Source organism: Pistacia vera, unplaced genomic scaffold (assembly GCF_008641045.1).
Source record: "Pistacia vera cultivar Batoury unplaced genomic scaffold, PisVer_v2 Contig138, whole genome shotgun sequence".
In the NCBI taxonomy this organism is placed as follows: Eukaryota; Viridiplantae; Streptophyta; class Magnoliopsida; order Sapindales; family Anacardiaceae; genus Pistacia; species Pistacia vera.
In genome coordinates, this window is record NW_022195444.1 from 987,005 (window position 1) to 1,003,192 (window position 16,188).

The window sequence follows — 16,188 nt, forward strand, 5'->3', positions numbered from 1 at the left end:
TTAGGGCCCTTGGCCCTACTCCATCATTGGTACAAACAACTCAACCTTTAGTCCACTACAAAATATCAGCTTTTTCCCAAGCTTAAAACAAAAGTAACTTATAACATTGCTCAAGAAATTTAGCCTCTTTGTTACGCTATTAAAAATAGAATATGTATTTATTTACTTAGTGGACCGATTCATTCATAAATTAATCCAACTCAGATAGGATTTTTTGTCTCAAAATGAAAAGTCGTTGGGACTCGTTTTTCATTATCATATTCTATTCAACTCAAAATATTTTTCCAACTCTATTCAACTAAAAACAATTATATTTTACTCATTTCAATCTGAATTAATCCACCCAAGACCACCATCATCTGCCAACAACCATCGTCAATCACTGATCACCGCCATTGTTGTTGTCGTGGCAAGAACGACGCACGACATCCCGATCTAACTAGTTGTGCACTGATCTTGCCGTTTCCAACCAAATCTATGACCAAATCCAATCATTAACAGTTAGATCTATGTGTCCGTTGATGACAACCAGGTTTTGACCGTTAACAATGGCTAGAGATCTTGCTGTAGATTTAGCTTTTTCCACGGTAGATCTAACCGAAGACAACAAATCAACGCACGACCGACTAGATCCAACCGGTCGTTCGCAGTTCTTACAACTATTGACTGCTATCCAACTGTGGTGGCCGACTATTCTCTTAGATAGCTAGGGTGCTTCAGTTATTTTTCAAACTTTTATTGTATAGGGTATTTAGTTAGATTAACAAATATAGAGGGTAAAAAAAAGACTATAAAATATTTTAAGAAAATGTATCAAACAACCATTCAACATTTTATCAAACTCTAAATATACTTTTTAGATATTTTACCAAACACGATTTCAGAATCAGATCCAATTCGATTTAATTCAACTCAACTCAACTTAAAATAATTTTTCAGAATAACATTTTTCAAATAATATTGTTTGCCTTAACTATTTAAAAGTCTTTTAAAGGAGACAGAATAAGCACCTAAATTATGTCCACAGTTTATAATATTACGAGCTTCGTTTATTGCAGATACCCAAGAAGCATAAATTTTCCACAAAATCAAAGCTAACATCACCAAGCGCCTGTTTTCTGTTTCGTCATCATCATGATTACAGCTTACTCCTCTTTAAAGGTCCCATCTCTTTTGCCTTGGCCCTTAGAATATGCTTCTGAATCTTGCCAGTTGCCGTCTTCGGTAATGGACCAAATATTACAGACTTTGGAACCCAGTAAGCAGGCATCTTTGACCGGCAGAACTTCATTATATCTTCTGCCAATCGTGGCTCATCTTTATCGGCTCCTTGCTTCAGTGTTATGAAAGCACAAGGAGACTCTCCCCAACGTTCATCTGGCCTAGCCACCACAGAAGCCTCAAGAACTGCAGGGTGCAAGTAAAGTAAATTTTCTACCTCCAAACTACTGATGTTTTCACCTCCAGAGATGATAATGTCCTTTGATCTGTCTTTGATTTCTATGTAGTTATCGGGATGCTTTACACCAAGATCCCCGGAATGAAACCACCCATCTGCAAAAGCTTCCTCATTGGCTTTCGGGTTCTTTAAGTAGCCCTTCATCACACTATTACCACCAAACACTATCTCTCCTATGGTTTTTCCATCAGCAGGAACAGGTTTCTTTGTTCGAGTGTCAATGACATCTAAAAACTCTAAACCAATGTACCGTACCCCTTGACGTGCATTCAGGCGAGCTTGGGTTTCAGGTGGCAGCGAGTTCCACTCAGGCTTCCACGCACAAACAGTTGAAGGACCATAGGTTTCTGAGAGACCATATGTGTGGGTGACACGGAAGCCCTTCTGGGACATTGCAAAGAGAACAGATTGGGGTGGAGCGGCACCAGCTGTCATCACATTTACAACATGGGGAAGGGGAAGGATAGTGTCCTCTGGTGAGGCATTGACTATGGTGTTGAGAACCACAGGTGCAGCACAGAAGTGAGTCACACCATACTTGGCTATGGCAGAGTAGACTGCCTTGGCTGTCACCTGCAGAAAAAAATTTAATTAAGGCACATGAATATCTCAAGAGTAAAATTGTAGATTTCAGTACAGAACAGTATAGTAAAACCCTATGCCTAAGCTTAATAGTGACTTAGGGGAGAGCAAAGAACTACTAATCTTTAAACATATTTCCCAACCTCCGAGGGAACAAAACCAAATGGAAAAGATATCTGAAAATCATCAGTTCACACACATAGCATGATTGAAACTAACAGCTGCTTCAAACCACAGCTTCATTAGCATAGCAAGCGGTGAGTTGACAAAGCAACACCTCAAGCTCTTTTATAGTGAGAAAATCTGACTTCTACCTTTCTGGTCAAGATATTGCTGAAGTCAACAAAAAAATCTTATGATGAAGAAAGTGTGCCAAATGTAAGAAGTCCAATTTTTACCCACAGGGTCTAATAGTCAAATCACATTATAGGTTTTTTTTTTTTTTTTTTTTTTGAAAAACAAATTATGTAAGTATAACTTTTTTACAATCAGAACTTAGGGTTAACATCATGGCAATGAACATAATCCTTTCAAGTAATAATATGTAACACACTCATTAAGCTCACCGATTTACCTGCCGAAGGCATATGTTTGTCCCGCAAAGAGCTGCAAGTGACCAAGGGTAACACCAGCCATTGCAATGAAACATAGGTAAAGTCCACAGGTATACAGCTCCTTCATTCATCCCCCATATAAGAGCACCACTCATAGACATTACATATGCCCCACGGTGACTCAACACCACCCCCTTTGGACTGGCTGTTGTACCAGAAGTATATCCTAAAGCAATGCTTTGCCACTCATCCTGCGGTGGCTTCCAAGCAAATTCAGGGTCACCCGTTTCCAGGAATTTCTCATACTCAATGGCGCCTCTTCCCAAAGCATATTCCAGAACATTAGGATCACAGCTTTCATCACCTATGACAATCAAAATTGGAGGCTTAAAGTTGCCTTTGCTTTTCTCCTCAATGATTTTCAAAGCTTCTTCTGCCAAAGAAAAATACTCTTGGTCCACCATAACAACAGCAGATGATGAATGACCTAGAAGGAAGGCAATTGTTTGTGCATTTAGACGAATATTGACAGAATTTAACACAGCTCCAGCCATTGGAACTCCAAAATGAGCTTCATAGATAGCCGGGACATTTGGTGCGATAACGGCTACCTGCAGCATAAGACAGGGAGAAAACATTAAGCAGCCATCAATCTCTAAATTCAACATAAAGAAGCAGCAAATAAACTCGATGCATCAGATCCAAGATAGTAGATACAAATATTAGAACCCTTAAGGCGTCATAATCAAGTTGACATCTAAATATAACATACATTTATTTTGAAAAAAAAAAAAAATTATGCTTTCAAAGTAAGTAATTGGATAAGGACCAAAAATCAATATAAGGGTTGTTAAAGTTCCACATAATAAATGATCATCACATTTTAAGCATAAAAGATATATCATGGACACATAAACAACAAAATAAGAATTTTCAGGCAACTAAATAGTTGAGTATGGAAGTTTATACCACAGGTAAAGGGTATAAAAATTCAAGAAATAGAAGCAGCGCTTAAATGAAAAAGAAAATGGGAGAGGAAAGAGGGCAGAAATTAAGGATAATAACAGGAGCAAATATATAGGCATCGCTTTGGGAGATGCATGTTAATGAAATTTCCACCAAAAGACCCACGGCTATTGCTCTCACAATAGCTTCTTGACAGTCAGTGGTTCCACTTTCAGCATTTTCGAACTACATTTTATACATACTGGCAACAGAAAAGAATTCCTATTTTAATCAATGTATAAGGGAGCAACATACTTTTCAAAGAGAAAAAAATTCAACCAAGAGGAGGCCTTTTGAATTAACAGAGACATAGACTCCACCAGTTCTTTATCCTGTGTCGTCCATATAAATGTAGAAGCACCATTTTATGAGAACTGAAACTGTTTTCCAAAAAATGCCCAGTCTTGATTCAAACAAGTTAAAGCATGAGTGTGGATGAAAGTAGGAAATTCCACTCAACCAGGACCTCATATAGCAGAATCCTCATGTAGTTTAGGGACCAAACAAGCCCAATAATGCATGAGTTGCCTCAATATATAGCAAATTTGATGACATGACTATCAGAAACCACTATGTTGACTATCAATGTTCAGAGAGCACAATGCAAGGTGGCACCTGAACCAGAGTACCAGTGCCATCATAAATTACTCGATGATTTCAGATATCTACCTTCAACCCATCAACTATTTTACTCCAAGCAATATTAACTAACAATTCAAAAATTAAAACAGATGAATTCAAAAGCACCCAATTGTTCAACCAGTCAAATTATTCAACACGAATCCATAGAAGACAGTAAAACACTATCTTGAGTAATCACATCCAAACTAGATTTTTCTTTGCAACAGAGCCGCGAATTTTTTTTTTTTTTTTTTTTAAATAAGTTGATGTTAAAATCCAGAAATTTCTTCTGAGTCAAAATAAAAATTTATTATACATTATTAATTTTACCCATTAATATGGTTTTTTTTAGAGTGGACCAAAATATATAAATTTATATATTAATATTAAAAAAAAAATTTGAGGCTGGTCCGCCACTGGTTAAAATATAAATAAATAAATAATGTTTTAAACGGTTTCCAGAAGTCGCCACTATTCATGATTTTCGGAGGAAAAAAAAAAAAGATATTTTATCTAATTTCAACTCCGAAAGCTTCAAAACTCGTATCAAAATTTTTAATTAAAAAAAAAAAAAAGAACTGAGCTCAAACAAACTGCTGAATTAAGGTGAAGTCGATTCTTCAGTTCAATTTTTTTTCTTCATTTTTTATTTTATCTCGATGATCAATATGTAAACGAATGTAAGTCCAAGTATAAAGAGCGAACCGTGCTACCGAGTCCAACAGACAGTCTAGAAAGAGCAGAGGCGAATCTAAGGCAACGCTGGTAAGTCTGATGCCAAGTGTAGCGCACGGATCCGTGGACCAGGGATGCTCTAGAAGGGTGAACCGTAGCTGCTCTTTCTAGAAACCAGAGCGGTGTCAATGCTGTATAATTCGCCGCGTTCTTCGGAAGATCATCTATGTCGTTCCCCACCGCCATCTCTCTGGAGCTTCACCACCACCTCTGAGTCTCTGTGTATGAGTTTTAGTTTTAGCAACTAGCTGAAAAAATAAATGAACGAAAACGAAACGGCTGGAAGCGGGTATTTGTAGGGTCAGATTTTAAAAATTTATTGATGCATGTGGTGCGTGTGGCTGCTCAATGGATTGGACACGTGGAATAATATTAAATATTGCATTTTACCAAAATTGTTGGTTAACTATATCTTCCCAACTAACTATTCGTTCACATGGGCTTCACCAATTATGACAAATACTTAGGGGAAATATGATTTTAATCCAATGGCTGCAAATTAAATTAAGGTTGTCATTATCAAATTAGGGGACAGTTCTGTAATTGACAATTAATCAAGACACCTAGTTTCCAAATTTGATTTCCCATCTTTCCATGAAGAGATTAATATACGTAAGTTTATCCCAATCCGACTTGTCTAGTTATGCTTTTCCAGAATGATCTAATCAATTTCCAGTTCAGTATTGTCGTCCAAATAATAAATAATAATAATAATAATAATACACAAGTGGTAATTAATTACAATTTTTTGGAAACAAAAGAATCTCTTTAGGTATATGCACACATACACATACACACATGACACAACAATAACAAAAGGCAACAGCAAATTAATATTATAAATTGTCAACCGGGTGGATCCGCAGCTTTGATCATTTCAAGCATTAGTACCCCATAACTCCACATGTAAGTTGTAACATGTTAATGGCTAAAATATTTATATATTTAATAATAACTTGATAGCTATATATATTTTATGCATTGACCAAGACCTCCAAACCTGTTGCAATTGATCGTAATTGTATAGATAAAGAATTATCAACAAATTAATTTACAAACTGATGTCGTCTGATGACCGCAGGCTGTAGATAGAACACAGGAACTTGTGCTGACGTTAGATAAGATCATTTTTATAATTTCAACCAAAATTAATTAGAAAAATGACCGTATCCATCGTCCACTAGATGATTTTCTGCATATGTCTTTCCCATATAGTGTTTTTTTTTTTTTTTTTTTTTTACCCATGAAATGAATACTAATTGAACAATTATTCTCTTTTCCTTATGTTTTAACGACATATTTCACCAAATAACACTGTTTTAAAACCTGATCTGGCCCAGCCCATTTGACCAGTCGAACGAGGAACCAGGGCCCCATTTCCATTGTTTAAAACCCCAATTTTATGAAGAAGCAAACCCTAGAGAGGAGGGCGGTGATTGGCGAACAGACTATGGCAAGGCTATTGGGAGTTTTGGAGAGGAAGTGCCGGTGAGTCAAAAGGTAGCGACGAAGGTGACTTTCAGTGTGAAACGATTGAAAAAGGACAAAGTCATGTGGCCATAACTGCGGGTTGTTGCTGGCGATTGGCAAGATGAATAGCATGTGAGATGGGTTTTGGTAAGGAGGTAGAGAGCAGTATTTTCGTGGTGACGGGGGCGTTGTTGACGTCGGAAACATGTCTATTTGGCATTGGTTGGCAATCACGCACAGTGATTTTTTTGCGGAAAATTGTTCAATTTCGACCATATCTTGGGCAGATTTGTTGGGGAATAGCTCAAACGATTAGTGGGATTTGCATTTGGTTTATCGTTGCAACCAACCAATCAACCGTTGATTTGCATTTGGCCAAATCACAAGGGTGTGTTTGCTAGATCTTAAACCTGTAGGGGCTTATAGTNCAGTCTAGAAAGAGCAGAGGCGAATCTAAGGCAACGCTGGTAAGTCTGATGCCAAGTGTAGCGCACGGATCCGTGGACCAGGGATGCTCTAGAAGGGTGAACCGTAGCTGCTCTTTCTAGAAACCAGAGCGGTGTCAATGCTGTATAATTCGCCGCGTTCTTCGGAAGATCATCTATGTCGTTCCCCACCGCCATCTCTCTGGAGCTTCACCACCACCTCTGAGTCTCTGTGTATGAGTTTTAGTTTTAGCAACTAGCTGAAAAAATAAATGAACGAAAACGAAACGGCTGGAAGCGGGTATTTGTAGGGTCAGATTTTAAAAATTTATTGATGCATGTGGTGCGTGTGGCTGCTCAATGGATTGGACACGTGGAATAATATTAAATATTGCATTTTACCAAAATTGTTGGTTAACTATATCTTCCCAACTAACTATTCGTTCACATGGGCTTCACCAATTATGACAAATACTTAGGGGAAATATGATTTTAATCCAATGGCTGCAAATTAAATTAAGGTTGTCATTATCAAATTAGGGGACAGTTCTGTAATTGACAATTAATCAAGACACCTAGTTTCCAAATTTGATTTCCCATCTTTCCATGAAGAGATTAATATACGTAAGTTTATCCCAATCCGACTTGTCTAGTTATGCTTTTCCAGAATGATCTAATCAATTTCCAGTTCAGTATTGTCGTCCAAATAATAAATAATAATAATAATAATAATACACAAGTGGTAATTAATTACAATTTTTTGGAAACAAAAGAATCTCTTTAGGTATATGCACACATACACATACACACATGACACAACAATAACAAAAGGCAACAGCAAATTAATATTATAAATTGTCAACTGAGTGGATCCGCAGCTTTGATCATTTCAAGCATTAGTACCCCATAACTCCACATGTAAGTTGTAACATGTTAATGGCTAAAATATGTTATATATTTAATAATAACTTGATAGCTATATACATTTTATGCGTTGACCAAGACCTCCAAACCTGTTGCAATTGATCGTAATTGTATAGATAAAGAATTATCAACAAATTAATTTACAAACTGGTGTCGTCTGATGACCGCAGGCTGTAGATAGAACACAGGAACTTGTGCTGATGTTAGATAAGATCATTTCTATAATTTCAACCAAAATTAATTAGAAAGATGACCGTATCCATCGTCCACTAGATGATTTTCTGCATACGTCTTTCCCATATAGTGTTTTTTTTTTTTTTTTTTTTTTACCCAAGAAATGAATACTAAATGAACAATTATTCTCTTTTCCTTATGTTTTAATGATATATTTCACCAAATAACACTATTCTAAAACTTGCTCCAGCCCGACCCGTTTGACCAGTCGGACTGGGAACCAATGCCTTCATTGGGCTAGCTCACCCATTTCCATTGTTTAAAACCCCAATTTTATGAAGAAGCAAACCCTAGAGAGAAGGGCAACGATTGGCGAGCAGATGATGGCAAGGCTGTTGGGAGTTTTGGAGAGGAAGTGCCAGTGAGTCGAAAGGTGCTGACGGAGGTGACTTCCAGTGTGAAACGATTGAAAAAGGAAAAAGTCATGTGGCCATAACTGTGGGTTGTTGCTGGCGATTGGCAAGATGAATAGCAGGTGAGATGGGTTTTGGTAAGAAGGTAGAAGGGAGTGTTTTCGTGGTGATGGGGGTGTTGTTGACGTCGGAAACATGTCTATTTGGCATGGGTTGGGAATCACGCACAGTGATTTTTTTACGGAAAATTGTTCGATTTCGACCATATCTTGGGCAAATTTGTTGGGGAATGGCTCAAACCATGAGTGGGATTTGCATTTGGTTTATCGTCGCGACCAACCAATCAACCGCTGATTTGCATTTGGCCAAATCACAAGGGTGTGTTTGCTAGATTTTAAACATGTAGGGGCTTATAGTAATTTTTTAAGGGTGTGTTTGCTGGATTTCAAACCTGTAGAGGCTTTTGGTAATTTCTCAAGGGTGTGTTTGCTGGATTTCAAACCTGTAAGGGCTTATGTGTAATTTCTTAAGGGTGTGTTTGCTATATTTCAAACCTCTGGACATGCTGACATCACCGGTTTGACTTGTCGGTCAAACCAATTCAATGGATCAACCCAAAACTCCAGCACTCTGTTGGATTTCACCCTGGATCAGTTATTAAAATATTGCATAATAATAACATGCAATTGTAATTACAATTTGGTAGAATAATATCTCAAAATTTACGCAACAAAAGGAAGTAGCAAATCAATATACAATATTATACTTTTTCTATGCTAACATATAGAGCTACACACAATTGAAGATTAATATCAAAGTTTTGAATATTCATTCTCCAAAAATAACACTTGCCCACTCCCTTATCGAAGATTAGCTCACGTGCGATCTTATTCATCACCATCAAGGACTTACTAATTAAGCTTAAGAAGATGATGAAGAGGAAGAGGAAGATGATGGGTTGAAAACCTTTTGTTGGCCACAGCCGAGCACTTCATTGGGTCCTGCCTCTTCACGCCCAACGCCCATCAGGTCAAGGTAGTACAAGTAATGGGACATAATGTTGTTCATGGATTCATGATCGTCACCGTTGCCACAAACTTGATCTCCATAGAGAACATTCATGGTGGTGCCAAAACCAGGAACCCGCTTGGCCACGGTATCATTCTTGGTGGGTTTCCATTTACCAACAAAGACATCGTGAGCCGAAGGCTGATGCTTCTTCACCGGAGTCATCCACCTCCAAATTGCAGTTTGGAAGGCCAATGTCGCGTTGTCTTCTAGATACTCTGGATGGTTCAACAGATCCACCTTTAAGGCCTCTCCGGTTTCTCCATAGTTGTAGTTCCTGCGTGGGAAAAACACAACGTTAATCTTCCCCTCAAATTACATACATATATACGCAAAGAAAATTAGAAGATATTCATACCAGTAAAGAGGCAAGGCACCACGGCCATGATATGAAACTCCAGGAGTGCATGGATAGGTGAATTTGAAGCTTTCATCACAATATGTTTGGCTAGGGCTCATTTCCTTGTTGTAGCAAAGACCCCAAGCCAATGGACCGCCCGTGGCCACTCCATAACCGCCTGAAAATCATAACCTTATTACCAATATGATCTATGAAATAATCAACATAAATCCAAAACATATATGTGTATCTATACTTATACTCACATGAGGTTTTGCTCCCTACATGGCCGAGAAAAGCTGCGACTTCCTTCTGGCCCATAAGCTTCCCTCCTGTTGTACCAAAACCCTTAGGCTGATGCAAAGCAGCCGCAGTGATGAAAGAATGGTAATCCCAGAACCCTACTGCATGAGCCACAGGTGTGTTACGCTTTGAGAAAAGGTTCTCAAATTGATAGGTTTGGAAATAATCAGATACGGTTTGGTTGCAACAATACTCTGAGAACCCTTTGCACTCCCACCCCTTGTCGCACAGCTTCTTGCCCTTCACGATTTTCACTATCGGCTTTACCGAAGACATCTCTTCATCTCCATGCACAAAAACTAATAAAGATAAAATCGCCATTGTCAAAAGAAGTAGCCATTTTGTCTCCATGTTGCCTAAGAGAAAGAGGAGTCTGTGATCAGAAATGAAGAAATGAATGAGTTTTATAAAAGATGGAGAGATATTGAGGAAGTTTTGTTGGAGTGAAAATAATAGAAAGTGAGTGAGCAACTGATTGATTAGGAGAAGGAGGGTTTTCAAAGTAGGAGAAACGGCATTTTTACGTGCTAGTTGTTCTTCTTTAGCTTTTAAGCTAAGAAATACTTGAATGGGATAGGACGTGGGGTATCTGGATTGTGGTGTTATCATGCTTCTGTTTCAGCAAGGCACTCGGCCACAATGGGCTCCATCAAAGTTTCATTTTTGGGCTGGGCCTAATCTTTTTTATTTTTTTTTTTGGCTATCCGAGGGTGTCCGGGCTAACTTGCACACACCCCCAACTAATCTCTCCGGGTCCTAAAGTTAACAACTAGGTAAGCCTCCAATGATTACCCCTTATTAGTAGTCATGGAGATTCAAACTCAGGACCTCTTGAGTAATACATCCAAAAGCCCCAAGCGAACCGTCAAGTTACCTATAAGTAGTTGGGCTGGGCCTAATCACCACATGGACAATCTCATAAAGAGTTTCGAAAGTCATATCTACACTATTTGATTTATTAGTAATTTAATATCTCCATTGTTAAATATATATATTTTTTTAAAATTATTTAATACCCAAAAACAGCGCTTTAAATTTAGTTAAGTTTTTTGTTCGCACTCTTCCTTCCCAATTTCAAACTTAATTAGGTTTTTTTCTTTACATCCATTTTCTCTGATTTTAAACTTAACTATATTTTTTTTTATATACACATATAAATGTAGAATTAGGGTTTATAAAATAATTAAAGGTTCGAAATTAAAACAAAAATATAAAACACAGTTTAACATGGTAAGGATAAATTATCACTTCGGAGAACAAATTAGAAGTTTAATAATCCGACAAAACCCTCATGGGTAGAAATTAAAATATTATCGAATCAATAATATAATAATATTTTGCTAATCAAACAATGAATTAGATAAAAAAAATCATTGTATCATACTATAAATATAAATTTATTTGTCTAAGTCAAGCACAACATGCTAGTGTCATTGCGTTTCAAAATTTTCAAGTAGAAATATTGTAAGATTAAGACTCGTAACATTTTCTCATATGCTAATTATGCACAATCAACAAAGATGGTATTGGTTTCTGTCTAATCATACGTATATTTTCTCTTATTACGACCATATTAACTAAGGAGGCTTTCTTCCTAACACTGCCTTCTTTCTCGTTGCATAAAGTTTGTAGCTATGTGAGATTGGCTTATTGAATTTTGCTACTTAGGGTTAATTTCGTGCTGACTTGATAAGTGTGTATGCATATTTCCAAGACGCAAAAATTGAATGGCTCTTATTTTCTCGGCTTGAAATTTTGAATTTTAAGGAAATCACATCAAATTTTCTGTAATGGTTTGAATTTTAAACCCCTTCGTGCTATATTCTCGGCAAATTAAGTGGATTGGAGGGCCATCAACGATCATCCACCACATATTTTCAATGTGGTGTCGTTATAGCAATCCCAATCTCAATGTCGTGCTTTCAACTTCCTAGAATGTGTGGTCAGCTATTCGCCAACGTGGAACTGTACACGCGATGCTTTTCCAGTGGGTTAGTCTCTGTCGATCCGCCAGAAAGATCAAATCAGTCACTAGTCAAATTAATTTCTGAACCGGTGACCACATGCATTCAGGTCCACGTCCTTCGTGTTCCTTGATATTTTCATTTAAGAACTAAGATTGTTGCTAGAGCATGAAACACGCGTGTAACTGTAAACTGTAAAGCCATATAGATATGAGATATCCTTTAGAACATGAAACACGCTTAAAATTGGCTTTAAACTTAAACTAGATGAGACAGGATATCTCATATCATCCTTTTTGCTATCTTACACTTGGCTTACCTTTTTAATATATAAATTTGATTTTATTACTTTAATAATATATTATCCAAATTCACTCTATATAAGTCTTTAGAACATGGAACACGCTTAAAAGGAAAATAATAGAGACACTGAAAGTAATGCATCAAATCTATACACCGAATAACGTAGCGAAATCCTGACCATCTATTAATTATAACTTAATATTAATCGACGGCCAATATTTTGTTACGTCATTCAGTGCACAAATTCAATATACTACTCCCGGTGTCTGCAGCATTACTCCGCTTAAAATTGGCTTTAAACTTAATTTTATATTATTAACTCTACCTTTTTCCTATATGCGTTGTTCGACAGTATCAAAACCAAACTTACATTCATTGTTATGTTATTATTTAGAGATATTATAAGATATAGAGAAATTATAGGAGGGATAGATGCAAGCCAAATAGAGAACGCTTAACGCTATTTTACATGTATGAGTGCGTATTCCTTTTGAATTTTACTAAAACTGGAATTCGTCCTGTGAAATAGAGGTTATGGGCTCCTTTTATACTTGGTCCGTCTGACAATAGTTGAGAATGGGTATTACAAGGTTGCTTGCATGCATAATCCCCTTAATTAGGGGTTCGAGTTAGTAATTTTCATACTTATGACAAACCGAGCCATGCTAATGGTAGCTTAACCCATGCTAATGACAATAATCACCTTGTAAGAGAAGATAAGCATTGATGAGACGACACGTGGGAGGATCCTGGCTGGCAGGCTTTGATACACCTGGAGGACACGCAGCACAAATTTGACTGCCAAGAAATTAAGCACAACATTAACAAAAGAATAAAGATAACTTGACAAACACTTCTCACTAACACTCTCTCACAAACACGACATAGCTGCTTGCAATTGGCTAACTTGTATTTGGTCAAGCTGGACCCATTTTTGGGCTGACGAGACCCATGTGAGCTGATCAATTGTGAGATGACATGTCGCATCTGTGAGAGGAAATTACTGAAAAGTGTTTGTTAGTGTAGTATTACTCTTAACAAAATTCTCTTATACAAAATACTTTAACTCAAATAATATTTTCAATAAAAAAGGTTTGAATTTGATCGGAGACTTTAATAAAAAAAAATGTCTATGCTTGTATTGGTGGTGTGCAAAATACCTGAATTGGAAAACACAAACTGAATTGAATAGAATTAGGTGGTTTGACTTGCGGTTTTAAGAAAGAGTAACTGACATATTCCCACGCAAGGTTTAGTGAAATCCTAAGTTAATACCCCTAGTTTCATTTATTCCAAATATTCACCCTTAAAGTAACAGAGTTACTGACTGTTGGGTTCTGACAAATGCTATTACTAAACTGCCCTTCACCTCATTCCAAACCTCCACCACAACCCATTCCAAACCACCCCATCCCAAAACCACCAAAATCGGCCAAACCACCTCATTCCAAATCCAACAGCCACCACCAAAAATCACACCATTTCAATAAAAAACAAAATAAAAACCCTGGGGAAATTAGGCTTCAATCGGCATTAAAAGGTGAGAAATCAGAGACGAAAAGCATGGGGTTATTGTAGAGGGCTCTTTGATGAGTCGAATGGTGGGCTCGATGAAAATTTTCTGTGATGGGGTTGGCTGGAAAGAAGCTAGCGGAGTGCAACACTTAAGGTGAAGGGTAATGGCGAAAAGGGCAGTCAAGGTTGTCGAAGGGGTAGTAGGTTGGGATAATGAGGCGTCGGGAAGTCAAAAAATGGGGTAGGGGTAATTTCGTCACCGAAAAGTGCCAAAAAAGGGCCGAGGATGACTGGTGAATGGCAATCTGGTGCGGCCAGGGGTTGATGGGGTTTTGATGAGGGTTGGGGGATGAAGCTGGTGGTAATGGAGGGAAAAGGAAAAAGATGGGATGGGAGGTGTGGAGGGAAAAAGAAGAAGATGGGAGCTGGTGGTAATGGAGGGAAAAAGAAAAAGATGGGATGGGAGGTGTGGAGGGAAAAAGAAGAAGATGGGAGGAGGAGGTGGAGATAAGGAAATGGGAAGGGAAGAAGAAGAAGAATATGGGAGGAGGCGACGAAGATGAGAAAGAAATGGGAAAGGAAGATAAAAATAAAATTACCATTTTACCCCTTTACTATTAAAATAATGAAAATGGTGTTACTTTAAGGGTGAGTATTTGGAATAAACAAACCCAAGGGTATTAACTTGGGGTTTCGCTAGACCTCGGGTGGGAATATGTCATTTACTCTTTAAGGTATTGGAATACACAGCAGAACCAAATAAAAAATTTAAAAATTTTATATAGGTTGGTTTGGTTTCACTATTCAATTAAAAAACTTTGAACTAAACAATATTATATATGAAAGTATCTCGAGTAGATTTGTCATAACTAAGCCTTTAAAACCCAAACCAAATCCATAAAAACATTGAATGGGTCGGATTGGTTTCACGATCATATCTAACAATGTTGATGCCAAGAAAACTATATAATTATCATTTATGATTCTTTTATAAAAAGAAAATTAATTATATTTAAAAGTAAAAGTCTTTAAATAGTTTGTAATAACTTTAAAAGTAAAAGTGATGCTATATGTTGTTGTTACGAAAATTCACAACTCGAGATACTCAATTGATCTTAACTAAATTGAGTTCGTTATGTGTATGATTAATATAATCAACAGGGAATAAGAAAGAAAAAACAATAATCAATTTTTAAAGTGGTTTGACAAGTTAAATTAAGTCTACATACACTGTTGTGATATTAATATATTTGTGATTACAATGAAAATTGTCACAATAATACTCTTTGCTTCCTAAACTCTCTAACCCCATACAATGATTTTTTTTTTTTTTTTTTTTTTGGTATGTATACTATAAGATGATAACGGTTACAAGAGAGGATTTCGGGATAATGACTTGATTTTAGAGAATCAACTCATGATCCTTGGCATGATTGGCAGGTTGAAATTGTAGGGGATGTTCTCATGATTTTAGGGGACAGTGCTTATCTTTGGGATATAAGGTATGTCCATGGTTTAGTAGATAACTGCCAACCAACTCGCTTCACCCTGAACACAGCTCGCTTCAATCTAACTGCAGCTCGATTCATCTTGATTGTTGTCTCACAAGTTGCGCCAAGCTATAGCTTGCTTCAAGCTGGTCGCACATCCTCACACAACACATATCTAAAGTCTAAACAAGATTACACATCGTTCAATAAAAAATTTGAATTACTTAAAAAACAACAAGTTTATAATAATATCACTTATATAAAGTTATGGTTCTAATTAATAATATTTTACACTATATTAATAGTAAGAAATACAATATTATTGAATAAAATTTTAGGCTGTGTTTGTTTTATTATTTTGAGTAAAATTTTTGAAAAAGTTAAGTTGAGTTGTTATTACGAGGTAGAATTTGAAAATTAACAAAAACACCCCCTACAATAAAAAGTTCAGAAATTGACAAAAACACCCTCATCCACCCACCCACATTTGCCAGATTCTGGCCACTACCATAAAAAAGTGGCCAGAAACTATTGTAATGGCACACGACCAGCTGGATATGGCCAGTCGTGTGCCGATATGACCTTTTAAGGCCATATCCACCATGGATATGATCAGAAAATGTCAGATCTACGGCCATATCTGGTTGTCAACAACGGATCTTTGGCCGTCATTGACGATCGGATGTGGCTAAAGATCTGGCCACCTTTTCCAGTCAGATTTACAGTGGATCTGACCGAAAAAGGCTAGTCAGCGCACTATTGGTCAGACCAACCGGTAGCGTTCCATTACAATAGATTTCGACTACCTTCTGGCGATAGTGGCTGAAATCTAGCAAATGTGGG

The 16,188-nt window shown here is 37.1% G+C and overlaps 2 protein-coding genes across 2 annotated transcripts; both read right to left on the reverse strand.

Moving 5' to 3' along the window:
- Window positions 1–901: 901 nt before the first annotated feature.
- Window positions 902–5,221, reverse strand: LOC116122776 (acetate/butyrate--CoA ligase AAE7, peroxisomal). The gene is made up of 3 exons (XM_031408586.1): window positions 4,927–5,221; window positions 2,616–3,206; window positions 902–2,032 (listed from the first exon to the last, which is right to left on the reverse strand). The coding sequence occupies exons 1-3, from the start codon at window positions 5,140–5,142 to the stop codon at window positions 1,139–1,141; spliced, it is 1,701 nt and encodes a 566-aa protein (XP_031264446.1). The 5' UTR covers window positions 5,143–5,221; the 3' UTR covers window positions 902–1,138.
- A 3,839-nt stretch (window positions 5,222–9,060) lies between these two features.
- LOC116122846 (chitinase-like protein 2) lies at window positions 9,061–10,474 on the reverse strand. Its single transcript, XM_031408647.1, has 3 exons — window positions 10,037–10,474; window positions 9,789–9,948; window positions 9,061–9,707 (listed from the first exon to the last, which is right to left on the reverse strand). Exons 1-3 carry the CDS (start codon window positions 10,422–10,424, stop codon window positions 9,284–9,286), a joined length of 972 nt encoding a protein of 323 aa, XP_031264507.1. The 5' UTR covers window positions 10,425–10,474; the 3' UTR covers window positions 9,061–9,283.
- Between the last annotated feature and the right edge of the window lie 5,714 nt (window positions 10,475–16,188).

Bases quoted from the DNA above. Each gene is read 5' to 3' on its own strand.
- LOC116122776 (XM_031408586.1), bottom strand. From the start codon at position 5,142: ATGGCGGTGGGGAACGACATAGATGATCTTCCGAAGAACGCGGCGAAT. The intron at 3,207-4,926 runs GTTCGCTCTTTA...CTTATGCTGCAG, and splicing joins CTGTTGGACTCGGTAGCACG to GTAGCCGTTATCGCACCAAA. The intron at 2,033-2,615 runs GTAAATCGGTGA...TTTTTTCTGCAG, and splicing joins CAAACATATGCCTTCGGCAG to GTGACAGCCAAGGCAGTCTA.
- LOC116122846 (XM_031408647.1), bottom strand. From the start codon at position 10,424: ATGGAGACAAAATGGCTACTTCTTTTGACAATGGCGATTTTATCTTTA. The intron at 9,949-10,036 runs GTGAGTATAAGT...TATGATTTTCAG, and splicing joins TGTAGGGAGCAAAACCTCAT to GCGGTTATGGAGTGGCCACG. The intron at 9,708-9,788 runs GTATGAATATCT...TTTCCCACGCAG, and splicing joins GGTGCCTTGCCTCTTTACTG to GAACTACAACTATGGAGAAA.